The 20,835-nt window shown below is 44.7% G+C and overlaps 1 protein-coding gene across 1 annotated transcript in view; it reads left to right on the top strand.

Annotated features, from left to right (window-relative positions):
- The window catches only part of SUSD1 (sushi domain containing 1), a 115,148-nt gene that overhangs the window by 91,563 nt on the left and 2,750 nt on the right, over nt 1-20,835 (top strand). Inside the window, exon 23 of the mRNA XM_032763563.2 lies at nt 17,027-17,275. Coding sequence (XP_032619454.1) covers nt 17,027-17,275 — 249 coding nt within the window. The remainder of the gene's footprint in view (nt 1-17,026; nt 17,276-20,835) is intronic.

The following is a 20,835-nucleotide window of genomic DNA, read 5'->3' as shown; positions in this document are numbered from 1 at the left end:
AGCAATAGAAGCAGCGAAAGCATAGCAGTGCTGACTAATTTCATATAGCAAATGAGCGTTTTGTGTGATTTTTATCTCTTGCTAGCCTTCATTTGGTGTTGGTGTAAGCCTGGCTTGACATACGTAATGTGCCTCATTTCTTAGTGGGCGTAATTGGGAAGGTGAATGGAAGGTTAAGTTGTAAAAAGGGGCTTGACAAACAGTATGCTGGAGTGAGGCTGTCTGTGCTAGCTAAGATAAGCCACAACACCTGGATGCTAGGGACTGTGGGCAAGATAAACACAGAATGTAACATGTGAGCATGCTGTACAGGGATTGGTTCCTGCAAGTAACCAAGCCAATCCAAAAATGTGTGGTGTAAAGAATTGCAAATGCAATTTGATGTGTAAATAGATATAAAGGAAGAGTTTTGTGTAACTTTGGATGTGTGCTCCCCCCACCCTCACCCCCTGTGCTTGAGTCTGATCACCTCAGCGTAGCTTTGCTGCATGCCAAATGAAGGAACCTGAAGTGTTCTTCCAGAACTGGATAAAGGGTTCTGGAAATGGTGTCAGAGGGAGTCGCGTTATTATTTCTGTGGCTTCTAACACTAGAGAGAGCTCCCTTTTAATGTAGGCCAGCGTCATCATGTAAGTGCCAAGTGGCTTGGGTGTCCGAATGACCTAATGACAGCAGACCAGGTTTTGAATTCATTCTGAAAACTGTTTATTGACTTCACTGGGGCTGTTCATCTGAATAACTGCTCACCCATGGCAGTAAGTGCTTTCCAAATCTGGCTCAGGAAGAGAGCTTGCACTCTGAGGTGTTTACAGCCATAGAGAATATACCTTATTTTTTCAAAAATAACTTTAAAATGTGCATTAGCTCAAATTTGCTTATTATTAGAACGTCCTGTCCTTCCCTCACCTCCATCTGTTACTCACTCCTGACACTGGGCTGACTGCCGATGCCCCTACAGACACAGAAGTTCAGTGGCAAGACTGCAGCACTCTTGTAAGTCACGTTGTACCTGAGCTCTGTTGGTGCCAAGGTTAAATTAGGGCAGTGCTCTTCCCAGGACATTTCCACTCTTTGAGTACTCTCCTCCTATTACTAGACAATAGTAGTAAAGTTTAGCCTGTATATAGTGCCTTCCATCCTCAGAAGTCTATAGAAACCTTCTTGCCTCTTTATCTTATAAATAGAAACTAGCTCTCCTGTAAGTTCTGTGCTTGAATTCTTATTTGAATATTTATTTACCTAGATTTTTTTCCCCTTTCTCTCTCACCAGTTCTTATCTCCACAGCACAGTCCATATACCTCCAGCTGCACTGGCCAAAGGAGTATCCTATGAGACTACCATGGATGCTGCAGGAGGGAGTATTGCATCATCTTTCCTAGAGATTGAAAGTGTCTCTCTTCTGTAATGCATTCATCCCCCATTTGCCTAGAAGACAGGAGAGAGACTCCAGAATCTTTGTTACATCAATTCTGCACTGCCATTTACTGTATCTGCACACACTACACCAACGACTACACGAACAGTTGGTGTTTGAAATGGATAGTGGGATACTCAGGCCTTCCTTGATTTCTTCATTACTTTTAGCGCAGTTTGGGACTTTCACCAAGGTGTGTGTGTCAGAAGAAACATGCTTTTAACCCTCCTAGAAATGTGGGTATCTGGTATAACAGCTATCTTGGAGTATGTTGTTGCTGTTAGTAATATATAGTTCATATGAAAGAACAAAATTCTTTTAAGGCCAGACAGTATTCTGATACCCTTACAATGAGTAAACTTTACTCCACAAATGGTCCCATTGATTTCAATGGGATTACTCAAAGAGCAAATTGCTTTTTGAAAATCAGTTAGGTCCATAATCTGTTTTAGAATGTCAGAAAACACTAGCCCCTCCACCCACAAGTTAAAACCAAAAAGCAGCTGTTGCATGACCAAATAGAAATCTCAATCAGTAAAAAGTTTAGAAGTGTTATAAAGTTGAGTAATCACCCTTAAATGTGTGTTACCAAACAGACATGTTCAGGAGATATTAAGGATTACTGCAAATAATCTACAAAATTCTACATGCACCTATATATCATTGACTTAAGTGCAGTGTGCTAATCAACTGTGCAGCATTAATGGTTTGTGATTTTTTTTTAATAAAGCGCTACATGTCTTCAATTGCAATTTATTTCATCTCTATAATTCTGTCATAGTTTACAGTTGTGGAGACTTATGAAGATCACATGTTTAAGGTAACATCTGGTTAATATAACCTGATACAGATAAAATTAGCCAATTTGCTGTGATGCATTCAGGATTAGTGAATTTTAAGAAAGTTTCAAGTACTTTTGATTTTACTTCACTTCCTGTTCAGAAGTCACTCCAGAATGATAGCAAAATCATGCTAACTAGTGAAATAAAAAGATCTTAGTTTTTAGCCCTGTGTTGTCTTGTTTTTTCAAGTTATGTTTGCTTTTGTACTCTGTATCAGGGTGTACAGTAATCTTTTTGTTTGTTTTCATATGTTTCTGGCCACTCTTTGCAGGGTGTTTTAGGTTTAGTCACGCTATTTCTGTTTTTGGTTGTGCTGTTTTTTAGCACTAAAAGAGGTTATTTTAAAATGTAAAGTATTAGACTTCAGGAGTCTGTTGCTACTGGCTGAGGCAAACTGCAGTTGAAAATGGCATAGGAACCTTTTTATTCTCAGCTGGTGGAGATGTGGTGCAGGCATTCTGTGCCAAAAAATTAAAAACTTTGTGCACAATATTTTAAAATTCTGCCAATTTTATTTGTCAAATAAAAGTGGAGGCTCCAGCATGGCATTGGTGAGCACAGGCCAGTGGCTGCATAGAGATGGGAAATTCATTGTGCAGCTCCCTCTAGGACGCAGACTCAGCACCCAACCCTGACACAGCACAAGGGCCAGGCCTCCCCTAGAAACACCCCAGGGCCCTGAAACATGCACCAGCTGTGGGCAGGCAGGCTCAGCAAGGCAGGATCCAAGTGTAGAGGGGTTTACTGTGGGGGGATCCAGGTGTGGGGTGAGAGGGTTCTGTGTGGGGCAATCTGGGGGCAGGCAGCTTAGTGGGGGAGATCTGGATATGCAGGGGCTTGTTGCGGGGTTCTGGGTGTAACGATAATGGGACTCTGCAGAGGGATCCACCTGAAAGTGGTTGAGGCTCAGCGGAGGGGATATCTGGGTATGGAGAGATAAAGCTTGGCAGGGGTCTGGCTATGGGGGGGTTCATTGGGGGTCCAGGTGCAGAGGGAATGGGGCTCATTGAGGGAGAGTCCTAAGTGCATGGGGGACGAGGCTCTGTAGGAGGATCTGTGTATGAGGGGGTCTAGATGCATGGGCATTGGACAGATGGGGGAGTAGTTCCCTGTACAGGGATCCCTCCCCTTGCAGCTAAGGAGCAATGGGCGGAGGGGAGAGGGAGTTTGCAGAGCTTCCTGCAGCTGGGGGAGAAATCTAGGGGTGCATCTGACCAGCCCCGGATGCTGTGCAGGAGAAGATAAAGTCCCATCCTCCCCAGTCCACCCAGGACTAGCAGCTTAGCCCAGGGCAGGATAGGTGCCACCAGTCAGGTCTTCCCCAGTCCTGCCCCCCTGTCCCACAATGATTTACCTCTCTGACAGCTGCTCTGGGCATCCAAAGCATATTGCTGGGGAGGGTCACATGACAGCTATTGTGGCTTCCCTTTGCTTCCCAGTGAGAGAGTCATTTTTCTGTGGGGAAGCAAAGAAATCTATGGGGCACATAAATTCTGCACATGCACAGTGGCACGGAATTCCCCCCCCCACCCCCAAAGTAGAAATTTTCAGATCAGTTCACGCCTATTTAATGCAATAGCCATACTTTGATAGCACTTTTTTAACTGAAGATCTCAAAACATTTCAGAATCTGCCCTTATAATAACAAGTCTCCAACCATCAGCAGCTCAGTAAGAACTCCCTTACTGTGCCACTGATTAGGATCTGGTAATTTGTTCCTTCACTAATTAAGAACAGAAGAGCTTAATTCTTGTTGCATTATTGTTACTTCATTTTGTTTAAATTTAACTCAAACTCTAGAAATCTTTTCCATTACTGAAGATAATTAAGAATAAAATGAATGAAAATATAGGCTACATAAAGTATGTGCATAAAATCTGCTTTGTTTCACCTGGGTTCCAATCCTATGGGAGGTGCTGAGCAGCCTTAACTCATACTAAAGTCAGTAGGCGTTCACAGCACACCCTCTCACAAAATAGGACCCCAAAAGACCCACAGTGCACTGTGAAAAAAACTGTGCATACTTCTGTTGAAGTCAACAGATAAATTAACATTGGCATCAGTGGTGCAGAATCAGGAACATAGAGGCAGTATGGTCCAGTAGATAGGGCATTGGACTGGGACTCAGGAGACCTGCCACTAGCCTCCTGTGTGACTTTGGGCAAGTCACATCACCTATCTGTGCCTATTTAAAGTTTAAACACTTTAAGGCACGGACTGCAGCTGGTTTTTTTTAAACAAACAGTATATAGCACAATGAGGCCCTGAACTTGTTAGAGAGGCACTACTGTCATGCAAATGATAAATATTTATAATAGAGGAATAAACCGGTTTTTCTATACGCTTGTGCTGCACAGCCTGAAATCGTGGCTTCTACTGGAGAAATGGGAACATAGCAACTCATAGGATTGGGGCCTATTACTGCTGTGATTAACCAGAGCACAGAAAGGCTGGACACATGTTCCATCCATAGAATGTCTGTCTGAAAGAAGAAAAATGACATGGTTTTTTGCCCTTTTATACGTATGGCCATCCAACATCTTGACGGATGAAAGGAAACACGACAAAGTCAGTCAATCAATGGTGTTTGACGGTAGTGTGAGATGAGCCCAATGCGCAAGCAGCAGACCTTCCCACGGTGGCTACAGGTTGTCATAAATAGATAGCTAAGGGTTAATGTTTCTTTTACCTGTAAAGGGTTAACAAAGGGAACCAAACACCTGACCAGAGGACCAATCAGGAAACCGGATTTTTCAAAGTGAGGGAGGGAACTTCTGGGGGTGTTTGTTTTTGCTCTGTCTGTTTGTTTTCTCTCGGCTATGAGAGAAGAGGTTTTCTTTCTATCTCCAAGCTTCTTTCTACCCTTCTGTTACCAAGGTGTGAGTACAAAAGGAAAAGCAATAGGTTTATATTGTATTTTGTATTTACATGTGTGTACCTTGCTGGAATGTTTCAAATTGGTTATCTTTTTGAATCAGACTGTTTATTCATATTTTCTTATAAGCAATAGCCCTGTATATGTCATCTTGATGCAGAGTTTATATGTTTATGTCTTTTTCTTTCTTTTTTATATAAAGCTTTCTTTTTAAAACCTGTTTGAGGTTTTTCTCTGGTTAAGGCTAAGGAACGAAGGGAGGGGGAAAATCTCTTTGTGTTAGCTTGACTAGGTTTGACTGCATAGCCTCAGGGGAAGAAGGAGGGGGGAAGGTAAATTGCCCTCTCTGTTTTGCATTCAAGGAGTTTAAGTACAGTATCGCCCAGGATAACCCAGGGAGGGGGAGCTGGGGATGAGATAAAGAGGAGACAAGGGGAGGAGGTTGTTTTCCCTTTGGTGTGAGACTCAGGGCTTCTGAGTCTTGGGGTCCCCCAGAGAAGGTTTTGGGAGACCAGAGAGGGAGTCAGGCCCTGGAAATTCCTGGCTGGTGGCAGCGAGATCAGATCTAAGTAGGAAAAGCTTAGAAGGTTTCATGCTAGCTTCTCAGTTTATGAACGCTAAGGTTCAAATCTAAGTAGGAAGCTACGACACAGGTCCACTTGCCAGATGGAGGTTGGAGCGCACCCTGCTTCCTGGCTCACCTGCAGGCCTCAGCCTGGGCTCTCTGATGGCTCTCCTTGATACCTGCACCAGCCTTCACCCAGCTTCTCCAGACTGACCAATTGTGGGCAGAATTCTCCCAGTTGTCAGTAGAGATGCTGAATTTCCTGAGACTTTGCTTGACCTTATATCGGAGTTTTGTCCTTCCCCTGCATTGCGGGCAGTTCTTGAGATAGCCATAAAGCACAGCCTTTGTCAGAGGATCTTGAGGCATATGCTCCGTGTATCCTTGCCAGCGAAGCCTGGGAGCATCCAGTGTAGCCTGCAGGCCAGTTCTCTCAAGGATCTTTTTGTTAGTGATCCGTTGGTCGCAAGTGACTTCAAGGATTTTTCTGAGATAGCAAAGGTGGAAGCTGTTCAGTCTCCGCTCCTGCTTGGAGTTTCACAGCAGTAAAGGAGGGTACTTAGGAGACAAAATGATAAACAGACACTTTTGTGTTCAGGGTTAGCAGCTTATTGTTCCAGACACGTGAAGTAAGATGAAGAAATTGGAAGGGAGCTTTTTAGCCACCTTTTCTATGGCCTTCCCCAAATTGGGGTAAGCAGGCCACCCCTAAATAGGGCTACTTGGACATCTGAGCCACTGCCGAACACCTGGGTCCTTCCCCACCAGGACAAGTGACCATCGAGCACAGACCTTCGACATGTACACCGAGGCAAAACAAAGAAGGAAGGGGTCTCCATGTTTTCTCTCAGCGGGGTCTATAGAACTCCAACTGCAAGACAAAGGTCAACTCCAATTCTATCCGGAGCTCCACTCTGAGTTGAACTGCGCCTTTTCAAGATGGATGTGATCCCAGTAGTGTGGCTCATCCTCTTTTCTGGGGACATTTCCTTCACCTAATGGGTTCCGCTACCGTGCCCTTGAGCAGCATTGGGGCTTCCCAAGGGGAGAGAGGTTTGACTGGCACCTGTCCATGCATCCGGTAGTGAATCCCGAAGGGAATAGCCTCACATTACCCTTTTGTAGAAGTATGAGTACGAGGGGTAAAATCAACTAGACACACTAAAATAATTTTCAGTCACTATAGCAAAGGTTAAAACATTCATCAGATGGAAGCACTGTGTTCTTTAATTCAGCTTTGCATAAATGGCATGAAAATTTCCTAGACCAAGTACAAAATCTACTCACCTGTCTTTTACCATGAGGATAGATGTTGTTTTACTTGTATGCCAAAAAGAAATTACTGGGAGCCAGCAAGAATTTTATAAAGCTCCTTTAATGGATATGGCAACAGTTCTCATTCCTGTAAGTGCTCTCACCTCTGTTTTACTGAACTTTCACCTTAACTTTGGTCGTGTGCAGATAAATAACATCAAAATGTAGCACTTGTCCTCTTCAGAGAATTTTCCATACATTCATTAATCCCTTCTGATTTTGGAGCCTCTCTTTTTCATGAAGATTTTTCAATTGCTCTGAAGTTTTCTTAACCTTTTAAACCTAAAAAATTTATATATTTTGGCTACGCAGCATTAAATAAAATAAATGATGATATATACTAAAAATAAGTTTGAAAAAGGTCCACCTAGAAAGACCATTGTTTGCCAATCACAGTCATGTGAACCTAGACTCAACAAATTTACTTTTCTGTGTGTTATAAAAATAGCCACGTTGAGTGAAGCAAGTCTGGTCTGGGTACAGTGCTAATGATAGCTGAAGGTCAGCTCAATTAGGCTTCCGTTACGTGGGTTTGTGCTCTTACACTGACAAATGTTTAATCAGAAATTTGATCTTTAACCTTCCAATTAATTAGTTTTAGCTGAAGATTTGGTATTTAAAAAAAAGGGAGAGAGAGCCCCAAAGGACATACTTGAAGGAGTTGTGGACTTTTGTAGCGCAGCATTGTATGTGTAGCATCATTACAATCTGTTTTCCACTCATCCTAACACTGAAATAATCCCAGATGCCACAATGCCGTGGTTCCCATGGATTCTACATACATTTCCATCAGTTCTTCACTATCATTTTCCAATTATTAATAGGTAATGGCTTTTTTGCCACATCTTTTTAAATGAATTTCTTGATCTGATACCCAGCATATGAACTCCACTCTTATATACATTAAGGCCATGTGTTATAATCTTGAATCCCAATTATATTAAAGCCCATTGAGATCACCCTGATTACAACACTTCTTTCTAAAACTCCATTACCATGTTTTAAATAGATGCTTGGTGTAGATGCAGTGCATATGCTTGCATCACTAGAAGAGTATTTTAAATTTGTTTCAAGCTGCAAATAACAAATTGTTTGTAGTTGGCTGTTATCCTAGGATAAACAGTTCTGTGTAAGCATCAGTTACCTTGTTTCTATCTTCTCTTTTATGCAAGAGGTATCTCATGTGGGCTGTTGTAAAACTTCAGCTTTTATGTGAGCTATTGTTACTAAATGTCAGATCATAACTCATGGATGCAAGTTTAATACTTTCTGCGATAGCTCACCGGCATACCTGTGGGTTGGGTTTCTTTATTATAGGTGTAATGGAGCCAGCAATTCAGAGACAGAAAAGTCTGGAAGGTCTAAGTCAGTTGTACTTAGGGAGCAGCTATTAAACATAGTGTTGCTGGCTAAAGACGCTGCACTCTGAGTAAAAGGAGGTTTACGTCAGTAGAAAGTTTTGCAAGTAAGTACGCTCTGTGACTTCTTGGGAAGTAGGAGTTTTCAGCTAACCTCTGCTTTACACAAGTGGAGAGCTGGAAGCATTTTCCAAGAGACATTGTTTGTCTCTGTACCAGAGCTTAAGATTTCCTAGCTTCCATTGTCACCTTATGTCATAATGTATAGATTGGCTCTAGCTGAGCTCTGGCACAAGTTCCCAACCCACATGCCAGTAATCCTCCACATAGCAACCAACAACTCTCCCCAGTTCCAGCAGTCAGACAGCCCCTTTATCCCAGAACCATTAATTCTCCATCTCCACGTCATCTAAGCAGCCAGCACCCTCTCTCAAACACCCCAGGCTAGGCTTACTCCCCCAACCATCCTCCATTGGCATCCACAAGCCCCACCACCTAAAACACACCTCTTGTTTCTTGCCATGACCAAAATCCCGCAATCCTTTGCCCCAGCAAAGGACAGTGTGATACGATGGGTCATCTGATTTTTTTAAATGTTTTTTTAATTACAAACCAAGGAAGTTTGAGAAGCCCTCGTGTGTGACAGCATGCCTGGGAGACTTCACCTGCAGGTATCCCACAAGCAGCTGCAGAGTTTTTGCATTACTTTGTTCCAGAGAAAGCCACCAAAATTCAAATCCAATTTCAGAGTTCAAACTCCCCTCAAATTTGTGCACTGGCAGATTAATTCAGCCCTGTCTCTAAATTCAAGTTAGACACAATCTCAGTGACTAGAATTAGTGGAGATAGTAAAAAAAATGGTTTAAAGTCTTTGAATTACGTCAATATCCCCCAAATCTAGACTACTGCAGTAACACCCAACACCCCACCGTGACAGAGGCCAGGGTAAGGTTTCCAGAAGGTTCAATGTAATTTGCTGCCTGTGACACTGAGCGGATAGGGGTAAGCAACTAGCAGGCTCAATGACCCAAATTCAACTTTTAAAGACATTAGAAAAATATATAAATGGTAATTAGGGCCATTCCTTATAAACAGCTAGCAAAGCCATGTTAGACAGACTTAGAGCTTTGAAATGCAAACCTGTGTTGTTTGAGAATTAGAGGCAACTCATAATTGCATTTGTATGTGTTCACTTATATCTTGTTAGATGTTAATCCATGCAACCATATTAGCTTGTGGATGCTAATTCACTTTCATGTCTTAATTACCTTATAGTATGCTTGTAGATGGTCAGTTAACCTTAAGGTCAAAGATGTAAGATATTGCAGAAAATAATATTACTTACATTATCTTAAGCTTAAATTATCTGTGCCATATTGGAATGCCTTGATAGTTTAGTTTACCTGTGTATATATAGGAAATAAGGATTTTTACTCCAAAGCAACAATGTGCATTACCTCTTCTTCTGTCAAGAAATGCCTGCTGTGCTGACTTCTGTCAAGAGGCTATAATAGCCTGCCAGGGATCTATAAAAGAACTCTAGGGCCCCAGTCCTACATCTCAGATCTGCTTAAGCATGGTCAGGGGAAGCTTGAGTTGCATATTGAGTTGAAGGCTCTATATCCAGGAAGTTTAGGATTTGCTTATCCATATGTCTATGATTTTAGAAAGTGGCGTGTGATTTTGGGTGCCCCCTTTTTGGGTGTCCAGCCTGACACCTTAAAGGGGACTGATTTTCAGAAACTGCTGAGCACCTGCACTATGCAAATCAGGCTCCTTTTTAAGTTGTCAGGCATCCAAAATAACTAATTGCTTTTGAAAATATTGGCCTGTATCTCTTTGAAATTTCAAACAGTTGAAATAATCTCTCTCTAAAGTCCTGCAGACTCGTCCTCATGGAGGTGCTAACATTAAGCACAGGCATAAGGTTTTGCAAGAGCAAAGTCCCTTGAGCCCATTTGTATCAGACTGACTTGGTAAATATTTCCCTCTGTGTTAGCACTTTCACACTGTTTTATATGAAACTCTTTCAGCAGTTTAGCAGTCCATCCTTTGTATTCAGATGCAAGCTATTTGAGGACAATTTTTCTCTTAATTTTCAGTTACGTTTTATTGATTTATGAAAACGATCATAGATAAAGACATATAACGCACCGATGGCTTTCCAGAACCAGAAAACTGGTGCATCAAAGGAGAGTGATGTTCTGGAAATGAGAAGTGACATTTTATTAATCCACCTCTCAGAAATTAACAAGAAAACAAAATACAAATTGCAGAGCTAAATTCAGGCCCTGAATAATTAGGTGCAGCTTGTTAATACAATTGTTCCCCTTACACCAGGTCTCAAATCTGATTCCATCAACATCTAAACAATTCTCAGAGGATTAAGAAAGGATTTAGTGCTGCACAGGGCAAGTCAAGGTGTTGGATGTAATCCATTAATCCTCCTATGGCTGCAATAGTATTTGGTTCTCTCATGTACCCTGGCGATGGCTGAGAGGTGCATTTGTTGAGTCTGTAGATGGACACACTTGAGGGACAGGTTCCCTGTGGAGGGTCTTTAGGACAGAGAAGCAGGAAGTCAGCTGAACTATTCAGCAATTTGCACCAGCTGAAGATTTGCTTTTGTAGCTCTCCCCCTCTGGTGGAATGTAATGACAGAGTTCAGAGGCCAAGGTTGGTTCTCGCATTCAGCTGCAAGTCGAAATCCAGACAGACCCCATGTTTCCCTAGAGGCACAAGTTTATCTATGGCCTTGCTGCCTCAGCCTGACAGAAGATGCAGCGGAAAAACCATTTCTATAGCATGCGCTGCTGCAAGGTGAACCCCAGTTCAGGAACCATAACGTGATGTTTTGCCCCAGCAGTTCCAATTAAAGCGCACACAACCCAGATTTAAAAACTAAATCTCTCAGAACTCACATGGATAAACAAGACGGTTCTGTCATTACAGTCAGATACAGATAAATGAGAATAGAGTGAAACTGTACTAAGGCTAGAGATGTTAAATTCAAAAGGAGATAGTGTTCAGACAAAGCATCAGGACAGCAAAATGTGATCTTCTTGTCAGAAATTGACTTTTATAGTGGACTCTTAAAGGAGACCTGCAAAGGGGCAGAAAATGAATTTCTGCCTTTTTTCTTCTTTGTGGCATATACAGAAGATCTAATGTGTTTTTTTGTTTTGTTTTAAAGGGGTGGGGGAGGAGCTCAACTGTTCTTTTTAAATTAGGAATTCAGATTCTGTCCTACCCCGTTTTCTGTTTTTCCTGGAAGACTCTGTGGACAATTGGAAAACTGGCAGATTTATGACATCACACATCATGGACGTGAAACCTGATTAACGAGAGAGGACATGATTTTTATTCAGCCTGTTTAAAGGCTTTCTTTTCACTTGTTTTTTTAATCACAGCTGAACTAACAATTGGAAAAAAAAAAACCTCATTTGTAAGAGATTCAAACACCCTGTCCCTTAAAAGGTCAGGGCTTGTTGACACACAAGTTGTGCCATCTTCACTAATTATAGTTACAATGGTACGATCCCTGGAGTGTAAACTGGTATGCCTGTACAGAGGTGCTGACACAGGTACAGTAAGCTGTATATTATGAGCAGCTTTATACCAATAAAACTGCATCCACACTGGTATAAATAGATCAATTTAAAAAATCACATCCCACCTGAAATGTTTATGCTGATGTAAAATCTGGGTATAGACTAGGCTGGAGAGAGTACGTAGTGTGGGATTTTCGAAGACATTCTGGTTGGCCCAGCTCTGCTCTCGTTGACGTTAATGGTAAAACTTCCATTGACAGAAAAGGGAGCAGAGTTAGGCCAATGCTGAGAGTTTCTGAAAATTTCACACTGTCTCTGGAGCCTCCAAAAAAGACCTCCAGCAAAACTTGCTCGATATTCTGAGTATTTCTAAGGTTAAAAAAAACCAAGTGTGTGCGCGAATAACCTTTCAGGTCCTCTTTATACGTCATAAAGGCAAAGAAAGCCACAGGCCCCTTTTCTTTCCTCTCTTCGTGCCACTTTTGGAATGAGGCAGTCTGTGCCAACCATTATATTTCCAATACTGAGTCCTCAGATACCAACTCTGAAACTTCATCAGATAACTGCAGCTTCTGTTGGATTTGGAAACACCAAGCTCCTGGCTGTCACTGTTAGTCATTAATTTTGTTGTGTATAATTTAAACCCCCAAGTCCTGCAATTATTGTCAGCAGCAAAAGTTTGATGCCTTTTCATGAGCACTGAGTAACCTGGGAAAAATCCCAGTTTCAGTGTTCACCTTCCTCAAAGGTTGCAGCTGTTACAAATCTGGCTATTGACCAGTAGGGAATCATACCTTATAAAGGGAGTCCTGGGAACTGTAGGATCGATTCCCCCTGCCATGTCAAAGCAGAAATCACTATAATTGGTTCAGACTTTCCGATTCTCACTTCTTTATCCAGCTTGTCCATTATATGCTGACTTTTTTTCTTTCCCTTGTCCCCTTAACAGTGCAGTAAACATCCCTTCATAACTCCTTACTGTGTCTCTCCACTCTCCTATCCATTATAAGTGACAGCAGGCTGTGTGGGGAATCTAGCCTGTCATAGATTAAACCCATGCACTATAGTACATTTCATATTCAGAAGGTCTCCCAGTCAGAGAGGCATATAAGGTCTTTGGCAGCCCCTACTCTGGTCCTTGCACTTTCCTGTGCTCCTTTGGGATTTAAAATAAGATTCATTGAGTGGCAGAAGAGCCATATATTTATATGCACACCTGCATGAGGACATGAGTATGCAAATACATGTGTACCCTCTCTCTCAAACCTTGGAATCTCTTGTCATTATCATAAAAACTTCAGCTCTAAGCAGTTTTTACATTGAAAAAAGAAACTCAGAAGACAGAAAGAAAAGACACTTCCCACAGCCTGGCACTGAGTCTTTATCTTCTTTCCCCCCAGCATGCTTGGGATCTGTGTATACGTTTGCCCCTTGGAGATAAGGATGTATCTTTTGTTAAGTCTAGCTGACAAATGGAAGTTACCTTTTACTTAATCCTGGCTTTCCTGATGGTGCTTTCTTGTCAGTTTACCTGTCGCCCATAAACCCCCTCCTGTGGGATGATGATCTTTGCAGTCCATTTATCCAGTTTGAGCCATTTTGGCAGGCAGCACTTCACCCACTATTGGATTTTGAGATAAGCTTTTCCAATAAGGCTTTAATGTAAGGATCAGCACCTGGGACAAGCCAGAGTGCAGCTCACTGCTGTGGGCTGGAGGTAAAGGTGGTTGTAGGCTGAGTCCCATAGTTTGTAATGAATTGTATTTGGGAGAGGAGCCTGGATAATGCACCATCAGCAAACAGAGACATGCTTGTTTTTTCTAGTGGTGGTTGCAAGCATTTCTGTAGTTGGGGTTTGCTTTCACTGCATGGCTTGGTTGGGTCACTAACACCACCATAGGAGTCATCATTTAAGGCAAAGAAAAGAAGCTAGGCAGAAGAAAAAAAAAATCCTCTCCTTCAGAGCCCCACAGCAAGTTCATTTAGTATGAGGCAGTTTCTCTTTGCTGGCGAGAGAAAGCGACAACCACCATATGAACCATAGAAACAAGTGAAATGGTGCTGAGCAGCCAGAAGGGTTAGGGTCTTCCTTTCCAGAGGCTTGTTAAAGGCCTTGGCTACACTGGCACTTTACAGCGATGCAACTTTCTCGCTCAGGGGTGTGAAAAAACACCCCCCTGAGCGCAGCAAGTTACACCGCTGCAAAGCGCCAGTGTAAACAGTGCCCCAGCGTTGGGAGCTGCGCTCTGCAAGCTAATCCCCATGGGGAGGTGGAGTACGTGCAGCGCTGGGAGAGCTCTCTCCCAGGGCTGGCGCCACGACCACACTTGTACTTCAAAGCGCTCCCACGACAGCGCTTTGGAGTTTTGAGTGTAGCCAGATAAGTGTTTTCCTGGGAGTTTGTGGCCAGTTTGTTCAGCTTTGAGGGGTCACCTCACTGCTTGCAAAGCAGCCCTTGCTTGTAGCCAGGAACAGCGCCAGGGTTTTTGGCGCCCTAGGCAGGGGTCCTTCTGCATTCCTGGTCGTTGATGGCAATTCTGCAGCGGGGGGCGGTCCTTCCGCACTCCCGGTCTTCGGGGCACTTCGGCGGCGGGTCCTGGAGCAAGTGAAGGACCCGCCGCAGAATTGCCGATGACCCAGAGCACGGAAGGACCCCCCCCCCCCCCGGCAAATTGCCGCTCTCCCAAATCCTGGTGCCCTAGGTGACCGCCTATGTCGCCTAAATGGAAGTGCCGGCCCTGCTTGTAGCCTTGCAAAAATTTCCCAACGTTGCTACCAGTGGTGGTGGTAACACTGGAAGCCCTGGTGCCTGTACTCTGCTGGCTTTATAAACACTAAGGCCTTGGCTACACTGGTGCTTTGCAGCGCTGCAACTTTCTCGCTCAGGGGTGTGAAGAAAACACCTCCCTGAGCACAGCAAGTTACAGTGCTGTAAAGCGCCAGTGTAAACAGTGCTGTAAGCTAATCCCCATGGGGAGGTGGAGTACCTGCAGCACTGGGAGAGCTCTCTCCCAGCGCTGGGTCCGCGACCACACTCACACTTGAAAGCGCTGCCGCGGGAGCGGTCCAGAGTTTTGAGTGTAGCCAAGCCCTAAGTCCACTAACCCTACTCGGAGCAGCCCCAATGGAAATGCAGGTTAAAATACCGTTAGCCCATCTATTAGAGCTCATAATGTTGCCAATGGTGAAACTAAACCGGTGTTAGCAGTGGTGGGAAAATCTTGCTAAATTTCTCTAGCATAGATAAGGGAGCACTTTTGGCCAACATGTTTTGTTTAACAGTGTTTTCCTCAGACTTGTTACCATGTCCTCTCTGGCCAGAAAGTGGAGAGGACTTTTTTTTTTTTTTGGGTCCTGTCCAGGCATTTAACTCTAGATTACACCCAGCTCAATATTAACCAGGGGGCAACTGACAAAACCCTGGAAACATCATAGAGAGTGCTGGACAATGTTAAAAAGCTGTGGATCCTTGTATAGCAACAGGCCTGCCATGGTCTGGGCCTTTCAGTGCCCTCCGTGGAAATGTTATGAAGGTTATCACAAAGCTGCAGATCTACAGAACTTTAGTTATGCCAACTCTATTATACGGCAACGACAAACAGGAGCTGAGGAAGGCCAAAGAGCACTGGATTGTCATTTTCAATTCCTGTCGTCTTTGTCAGCTGCTCCATATTAAGTGGCAGGACAAGATTAGAAACAAGCCTATTTGTAGCCCAACTCAGCAATTGCCTCCGTCAGCACTGGTTTGGTTTCAATGGCTTTTTTGGTATGGATGTATTATTAGGACAAAGATTCTAATGTACTTTTACCTGCAAAAAATCCACAGTCATGTGGTCGCCAAAAGCCAGTGACAGACATAGACTGAACAGCCAGCCAGACTGTCCTAATGACCTAGCCAGAGAACAAACCAGGTGGCCCTTGATCTGCAAGAAGGCTCTGGAATTTGCTTTGGTGAGGAGGAGGCATTGTATACAATGCTGCTGCTGTCTCCAGCAGATGAGGGACCTGCAGTGTAAAGCACAGGCACTTTCCCATACAATTCCAGGAAAGAATAGCGTATTACCAACCCCAGTTGTTTAAAAATCGCAAGACAGGTCCCAAAACATCATACGATTAGCTTAAAAACCATGAGATTAAAGGAAATTTGGGTGGTAATTGTTTTTAAGTGTCACATTTTCAAACTTTTTCTGCAAGCCCCAGGGCTAGAAACTTACTACTTTTTTAAAAAATGAAAGCTGAGATTTTCAATTATCCTGTCTCCTGGAGCTGGGGCTTAAAAGTACATCAAAGACCACGAGACCAGCGATTAAATTGCAAGTTTTGGAAACACCGAGAGCCAGTGGCTCTGATTCAGGAAACACTTATGGACACACTTAACTTGAAGTATGTTAGTACTCGCACTGAATTCAGTAGAACGACTCCAGGCACTTAAAGTTAAAGCTCTTTTCCCACCATGTCCCTTATGCATACCAAATGCCTTAGGCTATTAGAAACCGAAATAATTGTAACAATCTAAGGGGGGTTTGTTTGCTTGCTTGCTATTTGTGTGTGTTTATACTTTGCACTTGATTCAGCCTGGAGAATGAAATTAGCCATTTTCAAGATTTCTTCTTCAGTCAGAGATCAGTTTCATCTCTGGGATCTCCTGCATTAGCAGAGTGCTCCAACATTTGGATTGCAGATTTGTGTTTGTCTTGAATGTTTCAATTGGTATTTATTTTAAAAATGAACTTGTCGAAACAACTTCATAGGGCAGACGTTTTTACAAACAGTAATGACTGATGGTACAACTCCTACATTTTGAACCAGATTAGACCCGACAGAATCCCCAGCTATTAAAGATGAAACTACAACCACAAAAAGCAAAGTAAAGATGATCCTTCAGTCAGCACTGTCATGTTTCTTCTACTCATTCATTTATTCTACATTCACTGTTTTCCCCTGTAGTTAGCAAAAACTATGTCAGTATCAGATGTTCTTTCTCCACCATATGCTACAAAGCCGCCTTTTGTAATGCTTCCGTGGATAATTAACTGGGATTAGTTATCTCACACAGAATCTTATTGTGATTATGAACTTTGTCTCTTCTTGTCATTTCACAGTCAGAATGACCATGTTCCATGGAACGCATCAACATTGCAGACATATGCCAATCTCTCCCAGTGTCCTCTGGCTCATCCACACCGTGTCAATGCTAAGGGCAGGTCTACACTACCCGCCAGATCAGCAGGTAGACATGATACATCGATCCCCGAATGCACTCCCCGTTGACTCCGGGACTCCATCAGGCCGAGAGGTGGAAGCGGAGTCGACAGGGGAGCGGTGGCTGTCGATCTCGTGCCGCAAGGATGTGAAGTAAGTCAATCTAAGATATGTCGACTTCAGCTACGCTATTCTTGTAGCTGAAGTTGCGTATTTTAGATCGATTCCCCCCCCCCCACCCACGTAGACCAGGCCAAATACTTGACACTCACGTTGTGCCCTTCAGCTGCGGATCTCTAAACACTTTACTACAGGGGAGTAAGTGTTGCTATCTTGATTTAACAGGTGGTGAAACTGAGGCACAAGGAGGTGAAGGGACTTGCCAGAGGTCACAGAGGGTATGTCTACACTTGGCCACCCTAGGTAGACAGACAGACGTGAACTTGTGAGGCTCACCCTAGCATGCTAAAAATAGCCGTGTGGCTGCTGCACGCAGCACCCACAGAGCTATTTTTAGCATGCTAGCTCAAGTCCCGCTAGCTTGCCTCTGTCTAGCTGGGCTGGGAAGCTCCCAGCTGCAGTGTCAACATACTCAATGTGAAAGAGCTGAGACTAGAATGCCAATAATTTAACTCCCAGTTCTCTGGTTTAAGCACTGATTATTAGACCATTACTGTCTCCTTCTGAGTGTCATATTAATTGTCTTTTGTTGCTTTAACTCAGGGATGGGCAAACTGTTCTGCCCGGCCCCTGAGCTCCTGGACAGGGAGGGTCATTCCCAGCTTCTGGCAAACAGAGACTAGGGCCACATATGGGCCAAGGTGGAAACTGCAGGCTTGAAGAAGACCTCTCTTGCCCTTTATCCAACTCCCCTCCCCCTTACCATGCTGCTCAGAGCAGCAGGAGCTCTCAGCCTCACGGCAACCAGCCACGCTGCCCGGCAGGAGTGGTGGACCAGAGCGCTGGCAGTGCAGCGAGGTGAGGCTGCGGGTTAGGAAAGACAGTGGGAGAGTGGCTGGGGTTAGCTTCCTCGGCTGGGAGCCCAGGGGCCAGGCAGGACGGTCATGCGGGCCAGCTGTAGCCTGCAGGCCGTAGTTTGCCCCCCTCTGGTATAAGCTGTTTATTGCTTTAAGATATGTTTTATCTGAAATGCTTTTGTTCTGAATAAAGAATACTTTGCTTGATGGGGGTTGGCAGGTCACTGGTTAAACCTGTCATTGCCCCTGGGAGAACAGGACTGATGCTAAACAGAAGAATGGCCATATTGAGTCAGAACAATAGTCCAGTAGCCTCTCTTCTGACAGTGGCCAATGCCAGATGCTTCAAAGGAAAGGAACAGAACAGGGCAATCATCAAGTGATTCATCCCCTGTCCCATTCCCAGAACCTGGCAGTCAGAGGCGAGGGCCCCTGTCCCTTCCCTAAGAGTTCCGAACATTGTTAGCTTTTTTGACCGATGGTGCATATTCAATGGATGTTTTCGGGGAACTATCCACAGTGACTCCAGGGCCAACCAGGGTGGGAGACAAGTGGGGCAATTTGCCCCAGGCCCAGCAGGGGCCCCCACGCGAGTTTTTTTCAGGGCCCCTCCAGCAGCGTCTTTCACTTGCTATGGGGGCCCCGGAAAACACTCACGGGGCCTGGGCCCCCACAGCTTCTTCCGCTCCGGGTCTTTAATTTGGCAGTGGGGGGTCCTTATGCTCCGGGACCCACAGCCGAAGTGCCCCGAAGACCCGTGGCGGGGGATCCTTCCCCCCCAGGACCCGCCGCTGAAGTGCTGGGTCTTCAGCGGTATTGCAGCAGTTGCTCTTTGCTTACAGGGCTGTACCGCATCCCAGTTTAGGGTTCTCACCCTTTGAACTTGTGTATGGCCATGAGGTTAAGGGGCCATTACAGTTGGTGAAGCACCAATGGGAGGGATTTACACCTTCGCCAGGGACAACATTCTGGATTTTGTGAGCAACTTACAAAACACCCTCCGCCATTCTCTACGCCTCGCTAGAGAAACCTACAGGATACTCAGGGGAGCAAAAGGCCTGGTACGATAAACATACCAGAGACCGTTCCTTCAAGACAGGAGACCGGGTTATGGTCTTAAAGGCGCAACAGGTCCATAAGATGGAAACATCCGGGAGGGCCATTCACAGTCCAAGAGCGCCTGGGGCTGTTAACTATCTCATAGCATTTCCCGATTCCTCACTAAAACCCAAAGTGTACCATGTTAATCTCTCAAGCCCTTTTATTCCAGAGACTTACAGGTTTGTCAGTTTACAGTCCAGGGAGCAGAGGACGCAGAGTGGCCTGATGGCGTCTACTATGCAGGCGGAAAGGACGGCGGCGTGGAAGAGGTGAACCTCTCAACCACCCTGGAACGTCTGCAGGCAACAAATCCAGGAGCTGTGCACCAACTTCGCACCATTTTCTCAGCCACTCCAGGACTGACTGAACGGGCATACCACTCCATCGACACAGGTAATGCTCACCCAATTAGAAACACCACCCTACGGGTGTCCCCTCACGCACAGGCGTGCTACACAGCGGGAAATCCAGAATATGCTACAAGGGGGTATAATCCGCTCATCTACCAGTGCATGGGCATCTCCAGTAGTTCTGGTACCCAAACCAGATGGGGAAATACGCTTTTGTGTGGACTACCGTAAGCTAATGCAGTGACTCGTCCAGACAACTATCCAATGCCACGCACCGATGAGCTATTGGAAAAGTTGGACGTGCCCAGTTTATCTCTACCATAGACTTAACCAAGGGGTCACTGGCAAGTACCACTGATGAACCTGCCAAGGAAAGGTCAGCATTCGTCACCCTGCAGGGGTAATATGAATTTAATGTACTTCCTTTCGGGCTGCGCAATGCACCCGCCACCTTTCAGAGACTGGTAGATGGCTACTAGCAGGACTGGGAGAATATGCAGTTGCCTACCTCGATGATGTGGCCATTTTTTCTGACTCCTGGCCCGCACACCTAGAACACCTGGAAAAGGTCTTTGACCATATCAGGCAGGCAGGACTAACTGTTAGGCCAAAAGTGTCAAATAGGCCAAAACAGAGTGACGTACCTGGGACATCAGGTGGGTCGAGACCATAAACCCCCTACAGGCCAAGGTGGAGGCTATCCAAAGGGCCTGTCCCAAAGTCAAAGAAACAGGTCCAATCTTTCTTAGGCTTGGCCGGGTATACAGGCGATTTGTACCACACTACAGCCAAATCGCTGCATCCACTGACCGACCTGACCAAAAAGCCCCAGCCAACTACAGTTAAATGACTGATGAGTGTCAGGAGCTTTACCAACTGAAAGGCGACGCTCACGTCTGACCCTGTGCTAAGGCCCCAGACTTTGACAAACCATTCCTAGTACCACCGATGCATCTGAGCGTGGTATAGAAGCAGTTCTTATGCAGGAAGGACCGGATCAGAACTTCCATCCTGTCGTGTTCCTCAGCAAGAACATCTCAGAGGGAAAGTCACTGGTCAGTCAGTGAAAAGGAATGCTATGCCATTGTGTACGCCCTGGAAAAAGCTACGCCAATACGTGGGACGGCGGTTCCAGCTACAACTTACCATGCTGCGCTAACGTGGCTTTATACGCCAAGGCACACAACGAAACTACTTCGGGGAGTCTAGCTCTCCAAGATTTCATTCGAAATCCGACACATTTCAGGAGCTTCTAACAAAGTAGCTGTGCACCTCCCGTAGAGTT

This window comes from Chelonoidis abingdonii, chromosome 6 (genome assembly GCF_003597395.2).
Source record: "Chelonoidis abingdonii isolate Lonesome George chromosome 6, CheloAbing_2.0, whole genome shotgun sequence".
In the NCBI taxonomy this organism is placed as follows: domain Eukaryota; kingdom Metazoa; phylum Chordata; order Testudines; family Testudinidae; genus Chelonoidis; species Chelonoidis abingdonii.
Note: the sequence above shows the minus strand (reverse complement) of the source record. Positions and strands in the feature narration are given on the sequence as shown.